This window comes from Sinocyclocheilus anshuiensis, unplaced genomic scaffold (genome assembly GCF_001515605.1).
Source record: "Sinocyclocheilus anshuiensis isolate Anshui unplaced genomic scaffold, SAMN03320099.WGS_v1.1 scaffold411, whole genome shotgun sequence".
NCBI classification, from domain to species: Eukaryota; Metazoa; Chordata; class Actinopteri; order Cypriniformes; family Cyprinidae; genus Sinocyclocheilus; species Sinocyclocheilus anshuiensis.
This window is the reverse complement of record NW_015549608.1, coordinates 140,042-151,844: the sequence shown is the minus strand read 5'-3', so window position 1 is coordinate 151,844 and position 11,803 is coordinate 140,042. Positions and strand designations below refer to the sequence as shown.

The 11,803-nt window shown below is 37.2% G+C and overlaps 1 protein-coding gene across 1 annotated transcript; it reads left to right on the top strand.

The window, feature by feature from the left end:
- LOC107659088 (antizyme inhibitor 1-like) lies at positions 1-11,027 on the top strand. The gene is made up of 11 exons (XM_016447911.1): positions 1-283; positions 1,733-1,854; positions 2,993-3,183; positions 3,272-3,445; positions 3,618-3,790; positions 5,131-5,265; positions 8,843-8,924; positions 9,082-9,156; positions 9,247-9,416; positions 9,877-10,188; positions 10,268-11,027. The coding sequence occupies exons 3-11, from the start codon at positions 3,076-3,078 to the stop codon at positions 10,380-10,382; spliced, it is 1,344 nt and encodes a 447-aa protein (XP_016303397.1). The 5' UTR covers positions 1-283; positions 1,733-1,854; positions 2,993-3,075; the 3' UTR covers positions 10,383-11,027.
- Positions 11,028-11,803: the final 776 nt, after the last annotated feature.

Genomic DNA, 11,803 nt, shown 5'->3' with positions numbered 1-11,803 from the left:
CTCTCACGCCTAATTAACATAACAGCCTCGCTTCCACACTCCCTTCATTACTTTATTTAAATTATCGACCCGCCTCCTTCACGCCTTCATCCCTCAACCTTCACAACCGACCTCATTCAGCGCCTGTAACTGTCCACACAGTCCGAGGCTCAGTGGATTAATAACACGGGTATATGGCTCAAAACATTAAGGTTACCTCTCCTATCGGTGCTTTTATTGCCTTGTAAAAATTCCGCCGAAAAAGAGAAGACGTTTTACCTCAAATGCCCGCGATTTCTCTCGTGTAAGTAGCTCTGGTTCATAAGCTAACCTGTATCTGTTAGCCTCTTGTTTTATATTAAGTGTTGTTTATGAACACTTGACTGCTTTCGGTCTGAATGAACTCGTTATGATTTAATGTTATTAAGATAAAGAGCGTTTGATTTGAATAAGTTACCGGTAAGTTAGCTGCCAGTTGGCTAAGTGACGGTTAGCAATAATTTCAACTGTAATTTAAATCTTAGCGCGAATGTCGGTTGGGAAATAATCACAAATAAACACTAACGATGTCATTATTGATTAATAAATAAAGGAGTTTTTGTTAATCGCTAGAAGAAGAAAAAACATATGAGAAATTTGTATTATATCGCCGAAAAAGACTTGTGGAATTGGCGCTTCATTCCGGGTGTCTAATATCGATATTCATTGTATAAATTACTTTTGTATATGTACGTATTTAAATATATGAAAATATATATTTCTCAGCCCTATCCATCACACAAAATTTGCTTTGAACAAGTTTTTCTGTATGTCCAGCCATACAGCGTCAATTAATGTTTTTTTTCCCTGAGATGTAATATTCTCTTTTTGTTTATCTGATTTTTTCTTTATATAATATATATGTAATTTTATTTGTTTATATATGTGTGTGTGCGTGTGTATAAGTTATTTAAATATAATATATATTTTATATTATATTTAAATTATGCTAAATGTATAAAATATTATATTTCAAATACCTAAAAATATAAAATAAACTAGGAATAAAAATGCATTTTACTAAATATCTGAAAGTACACTCTTAACATCAGTCAGTCAAGCATTATAATATGATAATCAAGTATTATTTAATAATAGAAGTTTAGTAATTAGAATTAAAACTTGGTAACCATGAATTTAGGACTGGTGCTGGTGGTTTTTTTGTTCATTCAGTGTTTCTGTAAAAAAAAAAAACGAACAATAATACTGATAAGATATTATTATACGAATTCTACTAATAAGAACAATATAAAAACGCACTAGGGATTAATGAGCTACTGGATTAATGAATATTAATCAGGTTGTGTGCGTTTGCTCGAACTGATTCGCTGAAATCAAAACAGGGACGATAATAGGTGAGCACCAGCCAATGAGATTGTCGTTTGCGCATTAGTTCCGCCCACTACCGTAAAACCCGGCAGTTCTTAAAAGCTGAAGAATTCCAAAGAAACTCCGTTATTTTTACAGAGAAATACAACAAAGTATATCGTATCAGATGGAGCAGCATTTAATACACAGAGCCGTAGTTCACTGACAAGCTAGGCGATATCGCGTTCATAATCGAATGCGACAATCAGTTGCACAGCCCTAATTTTATGTATATAGTATTTTTTTTATTTCTACTTTTATATACTTTAACAGTGACGCTGATTGTTCTGCTCCAGATATATATACTTTGACACGCCTCATTTATGATATATATTTTATTTTGCAGGTGTATGTGAACTACGAGAACAGCTTAGGGGCTTCCGTCTACCGTGAGCAGTTCAATTTCAACGCGGAGCCCCCTTGGGATCCTAGCTGATAGCTGGAGAGGTCGACCTCTGACCTGTTCCTGTAGGTTCACATAGCTGTAACCTCACTTCCGGTGTGCTACTGTATACTTACAACCCTCTACGGACACCTTGGCAATCAATTCTGCATGTTATGTAAGACTCTCGCTCGCTCTCGCTCTTTGCGCGTGTGAGAGTAAGCGACGGCGAGTCGTGCGCTTCACACTAGAGTTTATGTTACACCAAATACACAAACACAGGTGCGCTGCGCATCCATTCAAATGAGCTGAAAAATATCACAGATCGCTTGACGGAGAGAGAAACTCTGAAGAGCTCAGTCAGAGTGTTCTCTGAGTGAAAATATATCTGTGCAAATCATAGCCTCCAACTCACACACTGACGAGTAAAATCTGAGAATTTATTAGCCGTTGGCTAATATTAGACATCATTTAGTCGCCCAGAGTGAAGATTTAGTCGCATATGCGAGTGATTTACTCGCAATGTAGAGGGTTGACTTACATGAAGCTTCAAGTGCGACAGGAAGTCCTCATTTTAGTCATACTGCCCACCCTGACTAAGCAGTTTCAGTCTGTAGCTGTTTTTAAACCTGCTTTGAGAATGGATTGCCAAGGTCAGTGGAAGTTGGCGACTCTGCTGTGACGTCAAACATGACATTGAATGTGTCATACCTATTTGTACAGTTTAAATAACACAGAATAAAAAGAGCATTAAATAAAGCTGCAATTCACAGTTGGGGTCCAACACATTGATCCCTGTAAATGTCAAAAGGCTGGATGATTTTTGAAGAAATTTGTTTGTTTGTGGACGATGTAAAAATGCAAGCTTTTATATTATTGTAATGATATTTAAGTTTTCTTCTTGGCTACAATGAATGTTTGCTTAAAACGATTCCTTTCAAAATCACACTTTCAAAGCAAATGCATTAATATCTAAATGTATATGCTTATATTTAAATAAATGTTTCATATAGATAGTTTTTTTTTTCAACCTATATATATATATATATATAATGTGTGGAGAGGATGCTATCATAATGTTATTAGTGTGTATATGTAAATAAAACTTCTCTATATATTTAAATAATTGACTGACAAGCTTGTGTGTAATAATTGCTTATGCCCTATCATTCACATAGGCTTGCATTTATTGATTTTTTTTTTTGGTCTGTCTTGTGTTTGCAGTGGATATCACTAGGACCCAAGAGCTCTGAGGCTTCTCATAAATAGGTGACCTGCTTTATGCCAGTCAGAACATCAGATTACGGATGAGAATGAAGGGAACTCTGGATGAACCACGCTTTTCTGTTGAGCTGCTGGAAGGAAGCGCAGCTCTCCGAGGTTTGATCGATAAACACATCCATGATCAAACTCTTGTAAGTATAAAAGGGAATTCTGCTTTGTTTCGCTTATTGTGCCTTTTCTGTTTATACCAAAGAATGTTGTATGTTGTTTTTTCTTTAGGCACTGAAGAGTGCATTTTTTGTGGCTGACCTGGGGGTGATTGTGTGGCAGCAAGTTCGCTGGAGAACTAAAATGGACCAGATTCGGCCTTTTTACACGGTCAAGAGCAACAGCAGCCCCGTGGTTGTTGAAATCCTGGCTGCTCTTGGAACTGGCTTTGTTTGTTCAAACAAGGTGAATATAAAGTATAAAATATGTCTCATCTCCTCTCACTGAAACTAGATTACTCGGTGTCCTAAAATAGCATTCCGGTTCTGTCTTAAAGCTATTTTAAAAATATATTATTACTTTTATTAGTTGCTTTCTGTGTGTGTCATCTGTTTTGGCTCCTGTGCTTGTCTTTCAGCATGAGCTGGACTTAGTGAAGGGCTTTGGCGTCCCGTCTCAGGACATCATTCTCGGCGGCACGTGTAAACAGCTGTCTCATATCAAATACGCAGCCAAACACAACATCTCCCTCCTGGTTTGTGATAATGAGGCAGAGCTGCGGAAGATTGCACGATGTCATCCCAAAACAAAGTGAGTGATGTGGTCACACTGCACTTACGAGTCACAATCACAATACAAACATCTGCAGTGAAACGTCACAGTTCTCAGACGATATCTGTTTAGTAGGGGTGGGAATATTTAGAAACCTCACAATCCGATTCTAAAACGTTCCTTGATTTACATGTTTGTTGGTTTGTTTGTTTTATAATAGGTGTACTAACATCGAATATTAATTTTGTGTGTTCAAATTTGTTAATTTACTTATATAAGTTCTAAAGTACTTTTAAAGAAATTATAAATTAATGATAAATCAAACCAATTGTACACAAAGCTTAGTTCCGCCATGAAAAAAAAAAAAAAAAAAGGTATTTTCGACTTCTGACATTTTTTCTCAAAATTCTTAGTTTTAATCTCACAAAACGACTAAACGAATAAAAAGTTGCAATTACCTTTTTTATTTTTTTGTTTATATCTTGCCATTCTGACTTTTTTTTCTTAGAATTGCAAGAAAAAAAGTCAGAACAGGGTTCCCACGCGTCCTACTTTATATATATTATATATTACTTTATGGCGTGATCGTTGTCTTTTATTCCCGCTGTAAATAAATAGAAAATGTCCTAGAAAATGTCCTGGAAAAGTCCTCGAAGTCCTGGAAAATGATCACTGAAAATGAGTGGGAACTCTGCAGAATTGTGAGAAAAAGTCAACAACAAAGAACCGTAAACATGCAAATTATTCAAATATTGAAAAAAAACAAAAAAACAATTGTCTTTTTTTTTTGCCATTCTGAAAAAAAAAAAGTCTTGAATTGTGAGAGAAAAAGTTGCAATTAAATTTTTTTTTATTACTTAAAAATAAAAAAGCTTGCCACTGTTCTCCCAATTCTGACTCCTTTTCTTACAGTTGCGAGTGTCTCACAATTCTCTCTCTCTCTCTCTCTCTCTCTCTCTCTCTCTCGCTCTTTTTTTTTATTTTTGCTCAGAATTGCGGTTTGTCTAGAATTATATCTGGTATGTGTAGAATTGCAAGGAAAAAAGTCAGAATTGTCAGATTAAAAAGTCTCAATTGCCTTTATTTTATTCTTTGGTGGAAATAAGCTTCAATAATTGTATGTTAAGCATTAAATACAAACAAACTAAATACAGCTTCAAAACATACAAGCAAATATAAAGCAATAAAGAAACACATTATACTATCTAAAAGTTTTCCAGACAAGGGCAGTTAGTGAGGGTTTTTTTCTGTGTTATTGCTGTTTGATTATTACTGATGATGTAATCGACAGCGGCAGCTCTGATAGGCTGCATTCGCACTAATGCATTGGATTTTTTTAATACTAACCCTCATCTTTTTTAACTGGTTTTCTGTAATAGGGTGTTGCTGCTGTTGACATCGGAGAGCTGTTGCGAGCGTGAGGAGAAAGCCATACCGTTCGGCTCCACGCTGAAGGACTGCAGACATCTGCTGGAGAGTGCCAGAGAGCTCAGCCTGCACATTACAGGAGTCAAGTGAGTCTCGCTTGAGTTTTGAGAGAATTCTTTTTGAGAGAGTCATTTATGAATTACATTAGCCTCAAAAAGTGTTTGGACATGTCACCATTTCTAATGTGTTTGTAGGGTTGTGTGATATGTATTGTTTTAACAATGTGGAGGCTGACATTATAGAGTATGTCTCTGATTTTGCAAAAAAAAAAACAGGCCTTGAGAGTACAGCCGTTCAGTAAACAAGAAGATAATATTGTTTTTACTCTGTTTTTCCAACGAAAATAGTCCCAAACAAAGCAGCAATGAATCAGTGATTCATTCGTTAAGATCAAATTGGTTTAGTAAATGACTCAACGACTTAAGACTTGCCGCCACTTACTGGCAGTTTTAGGTTAAAATATTTAAAGTATCATTTCGTTAAAAAAAAAAAAAAAAAAGTTTAATATTCAAAATATTATTCTAAAAACATTGATCTCATAGTAATATTTATGCAACTGTAATTGCAGTGTATATACTACTTAATGCTGATTCTGTGCCACTTCTGCAATGGAAAAATGGATTTTGTTGATACTGATTCATTTGATTGGTAACAGTCTATAGTGTCTTATTATTCTAATTGAATTTGATTAAATGTAAAAATTTGACACAAAAGATGATCCATAGATCTAATAAGGATAGAAAAGGCCCTTATAAAGGTGAAAATGCCCCTGGAAATGAGTGTTGTCGAAAATACCAATGTCGGTACTGAAATTGTAAAAATATGACGATACCAGCATTTCCCGCTAGCATTGAAGCGCTGTTGAGCGTATTCTTAAACAGCTCTGATTGGCCATTATGTTCACGCGCTCAACCGATACGTCTGTGATTGGCTACAATGTTTATCGCTTCTCGCTCTTCAGCGAGCACTTACACAGATACACACAGCGTTTGAAAGCTGCGTCTGTCAGCAGATCCTTAATATATCTGCTCATACACGGATCTGCTGATTCAATATTATATCTTCAGTATTACATTTTTTAACAATCTAATTTGTACTGTTTTATGATTACAAAATTTTAATTTACTGCGTTTTCTAGTACAAAAGATAATATTATGATCACTAATACCATATTCAATTACTCCTTTCTGGGAAATATACTTTACATCCGATACCAAAATAAGATCAATGGTACTTTCCCAACCTTCCCAAACTCTGGTAGATTTCTTTATAATTTGGGTTAAATGGAATAATTTACATAATGACTGCAGAGCGTTGAAATTGTCCCCTATTCTTTTAGATATATTTGTGTTAAAATCCCCCATAATAATACATTCTTTTGTCAGATCGTCATTATAATTTTTTAAAACATACTCAAGTCCCTCATAAAAATAGTTTTGACTGGGTGGAGGATAACATACTCCAAACAGCATTGGTTTAGTCGCAGGCAACAATAAATCCATAAACAATAACTCTTGCTCAACATTAATATCTAACACATTAAAATGAATATCCGATCTAATAAAAATACAAACACCTCATTGTCTTTTACAATCCATCCTAATAACATTATAATTGTCTGTTCTAATTTCATTATTAGTTCCTGACGAATCTGTCAGGGTTCTGTCACTTTGGTCTAGTGTAATTCATGGTTTTGTGACAGAGCCCTGACACTCCCGTCATGTCATTGTTTTCATGTGAGCGTGCGGCTTCGAGAGTGCTCGAGCCGTGCGCTCTCGTCTGCGTGTACGGTTTCATGTTGGAGCGTGGTGTTCGGATCCCGGCACTCAGGTCTTGAGTTTCGGTTTCGTTTTCGGGGTCCGGACACTCGCGCTCCATGTTCTGTCTGTTGTGGGAGCGTGCGGTCTCGAGTTCGCTCGGCCGTGCGCTCTTCTGTCCACGTGTTTTGTGTAGCACGCGGTTTGTGTTCAGCCGCGTGCTTTTCTTGTTGTCTTGTGTGAACACGCGGCTTATGTCTTTTTGTTCAAGCACATGGCTTGTGATTTGTTTGGCTGGCAATGTGCTTGAACAAAAAGACACGAACACGCAGCTAATGAGAAAACTCATAAGCTGCGTGTTACATATCCTACAAAGGTAGGATATGTTATTAGCCATGCTGTTAATATTTGGATCCATATCACTACATGACGCTTGTACCTGAGTTACGTTCAGCCAAGTACGATCCGGAATCCAAAACTCGACCTTTGTTAAAACCAGGACAAACTTCCCCATTAGGACCTGAACATGGGTGAATGTCTCCTGACAATAACAGGCGTAGGATGATAATGAATTTTCCGGCGCTGGAGTGGTGTTTTGAGATGGAGGGCCTGGACGAGTGCAGATAAATAATACTCCGCCCGTAACTATATGACATCACGTCGCATTGTTCTTCAGATAAAACATTCAAACACTGCTTATTATCAGAAAAGGCTTCGCTTGATGGACACAAATTACAAACAATAATAAACAGCAAAGCCAAAATCATAATGCCGTGCCATCTATAATTATTAAAATTTTTATATTTTTTATATATATTTTCATTTATATTTAAAAATACTGGTAACATTATATTACAATTTTATTTTGCAGTATCGCCCAACCTTAATGTAAATATTAAATAAAATCCCACTGCATGTCTCATAGGTGATACACTGATCATAATGTGTTTATTAAACTCATGTTTTTGTTTTTCAGATGCACTGTCTGCAAATGACGAGCCTGAGTTTCTCTACTACATGAACGATGGGGTTTATGGGACTTTTGCCAATAAGCTGCTGTGTGAGGATTCAATCTCAATGCCTTCGGCACACAAGGTAAATATTTCTCTTTCTCTTAAATTTAATGTGACATTGATCCAATGCATAAACATCAGCAAACATTTAAAGATAATTTTTTGTGTCTGCACCTGCATGAAAAGACATTTTAAAAAACATTTCATACATGCAATGGCTTTAAATACAACATACATCTGAGCATTTTTTTGGGCTTCTGAATAAAAGCACTCTGTAAGACATGTTTCTACGATTATGTGTAGGGCTGTCAAATTGTTTTTTTTCGAATTTCGAATATTCGTCGAATAAAAAAAAAATCCACATTCGAATGCAAAAACGTTGCATTCAAATTTTAGGTCTGCGTCAGCTGTCAGGCAGCCATATCAGTGGCGCACAAAATGCGACGATGATGTAAGTGTCATTGCATTTGAATGCTTTTGTTAGCCTATCCACTTGAACCCACTAGAAGCGGCGCTGCTACGTTGTTCATTCAGATATTGCGGAAAACGAGAGCATCAGTGTGGAGAAGATGTTGTTTACGTCAAAACTGAAACCAAGCCGTTCACACAGAACGCATATTGTACGTCTCGTACAAGAGAGCCGCATGTTACAAATGGCTGCAATATAACAAAGAGTGAAAAATTGAAGGGGGTCTGAATACTTTCCGTACCCACTGTATATATATAATTTCCTATGTCATTGCATTAGACATTAAAGCTAGTGTGTAAACAAATGATGATGGACCTTTTCTCAGAATGAACTTTATTTTTCTCTAATGAGTCATGCTCAGTTACGCCAAGGACATTTATAAAGGAAGTAAATGGTATGTTTTGATTTAATGCTTTGCTCACAGATTCAACATTCCCAGTTGTTGTCAGGATGCACAAGCATTCTCTCGTGCTGTTTCTGACGCCCGCTGTGTCTTTGATATGGGGGTGAGTCATCGCTCATGCAGTCTTGGATCGAATTCTGATCTGATTGTGCCATGAGCTTCCCTACTGAACCCAGAGGGAATGATCTTTATTTATCTAAATGTCACTTTCAGTATTTATTTCCCCCTCGGAAACGTGTTCTAAATGAATCTGATCTTAGGAGGAGCTTGGCTTTGAGATGAATATTCTGGACGTCGGAGGCGGCTTTGATGGAAGTGAGGCGCAGTTAGACAAGGTACTGTATTCTGCTGTGCTTTTGTAAGCTATTTCTTGTATTTATGTGTTTTTTTCCCCGCTGAGCTTCTAGTGTTGTTTTTGTATGCAGGTTAACCAGATGCTGAAACCCATGCTGGACATGTATTTTCCTCTCTCGACCGGCTTGTCGCTCATCGCTGAACCTGGAGTTTATTTTGTGTCATCTGCCTTCACGCTGGCCATGAATATAATCGCTAAGAAAACCGTGGCTCGTGATTTCAGTGGTCAACCACACAGTGAGTACTAGTCAATATTTATATCAGATATTTATGATATACCGTGGGTTTTATTTTGCTGGAGATACATTTGGATAAATATTGAATCATCAAAAGGGTAAATAAATGTATGGTGACACTTTTTTGTTTTTTTGCGTTTTACGTTACGTGTACGCTATAGTGATAACAGTAAATGATGCATAATTACAACCAACTAACCCTAAACTAAACTAACCCTATTGTAAGTACATGTTGGTAAAGTATTATATATATTAATTCATTAAACGTGCATAATATTTTGCTCGATGCGCTCTCTTGTGGCCTCAGGAGAGAAGCCAAAAGCTTTTTTTCCCCCTAACTGAAATTATGCCTTTTAAATTCGTATAGAATTCGAATTTTGATAATATTTAAGTAGAAAATTCGAATTTACTTTTTCAGTCATTTTGACAGCCCTAATTTTGTTGGACCAAGAAAGATTTTAAAAGATTTGAGCATCATCTTCTGTCATTAAAACCATCACAGGCCAGTGCTTTAGTCAGTAGATTGTTAAAGCTGATCATGTGCAATGTGGTGTTTTGTCAGGAGGTGAGCGCAGAAGAGCCGCTGTTCTACAGCAGTCTGTGGGGTCCATCTGCTGATGATCTGGATCAGGTGGTGGAGCGATGTCTGCTGCCGGAGCTCAGTGTTGGAGACTGGCTGCTTTTCAGCAACGCAGGGGCCAACGGTCTGGGGGCCACATTCACTAACGGAGAGGAACACAAACCGCCCGTCTTCTACAGCATCACTGAATGCGACTGGTACAATGTCACTTTATCTGGAATTTTAAACCCGGTGCTTTTGTTTTGGTTTTTAATCAAGTTGTTTTTCCTGCTGCAGGCAACAGGTTCATAACTGTGGCGTCACTTTGGATGCGAGGATGAAGAACCACTCTGTGGTACCATGCGGCTTGCAACCAAACATATCCGAGGCATCCGTTTCCACCCCGGCGTAACATAAAGCCACTTATTAATGTCATTATCTCGACTGACTTTAAGCACTTAAGAACCTAGAATCTTCTAAGAAGCTTCAGTTGCTTTGAAGAAGTTTGGCTGGGACCAGAGCTGAAGAAGTGTTGTTGACCAGAACAACTTCATAGCCATCACAACTGATGGATAAACAGCAAATAGGTGCGATTAGCTTTAACAAATGAGCCAGTTGGCCTTTACAGATACATTTAATTATATTTAAGTCCGTTTTATAAATGTATACACACATAATATTTCCACTTACTAATGGAATCAGTCATGTACTAAGTTATTTATTAAACCTCGAGTCTAGTTTCATGACATCATCAGATGCTTTTAAAGAAACATGCACTTGTTTTTTTGTTATTCGTATTACGAATATGATGTTTAAACTGGAAAATTGTGATCTTCGTCCTATTTGAACTGTTACAGGAATAGTTCAGCAGAGCACTGTGGTATGTTTTTGTTGACTAAATACAATGGAAACTTTGTAAACTGTTGAAATCTTATGCCCAAAACACACGTTAAAGGGTTGTTCATCCAGAAATGCAAAATCTGCTGCAAATGTAATCAACCTCAGGCCATCCAAGCTATAAATGAGTTTGTTTCTTCATCAGATTTGGAGAAATGTAGCATTTCATCACTGTCTCAGCAATGGATCCTCTGCAGTGAATGGGTGCTGTCAGAATGAGAGTCCAGACAGCTGATAAAAACATCACAATAATCCACAAGTAATCCACACCACTCCAGTCCATCAGTTAACAACTTGTGAAGCCAAAATCTGCGTGTTTGTAAGAAACAAATCCATCATTAAAACGATTTAATCTGTACATATTTCTCTCCTGATTCAGACGAGACAACTTTTCACTGGAGGAAGCGTTATTAAGGATAGAGGACTCTTATTATGGCCACAAGTAAAGGTTTGAAGTTAAAAATGTCTTTTGGATTTTGTGGATTACTTGTGGATTATTGTGCTGTTTTTATCAGCTGTTTGGTCTCTCATTCTGACGGCACCCATTCACTGCAGAGCATCCATTGCTGAGCAAATGATGAAAAGCTTTCGAACTAATCTTCACGTTTCCTTGGTTGGTAGATGCACCGGGGACCTGATTATAGCACTTAAAACCTGGAAAAGTGAGATTTTCATGATATGTCACCTTTAACACAAGTATGCTAATGCAGACACCAAGTGCAAACATCTGGTCCAGTTGCTTGCATTGCATTGACCAGCAAGTTTTTGCATTTAAATGAAAGCTGACGTGTTGCGGTTGCATTTCGTAATGCAGTATTGCACAAAAATGGGAAGTGTCTGCTTTCACATACTTGAGTAAGCAGTAGTCAACAAATGTCATGCTGCGCATTATCTCAGCGTTGCACACGTGTTCTGTCCAGGACGTCTCTGGTGTTG

Coding starts and splice junctions, on each gene's coding strand:
- LOC107659088 (XM_016447911.1), top strand. CDS start 3,076: ATGAGAATGAAGGGAACTCTGGATGAACCACGCTTTTCTGTTGAGCTG. Junction 3,791..5,130: donor CGATGTCATCCCAAAACAAA/GTGAGTGATGTG, acceptor TTTCTGTAATAG/GGTGTTGCTGCTGTTGACAT. Junction 5,266..8,842: donor CTGCACATTACAGGAGTCAA/GTGAGTCTCGCT, acceptor CTTTGCTCACAG/ATTCAACATTCCCAGTTGTT.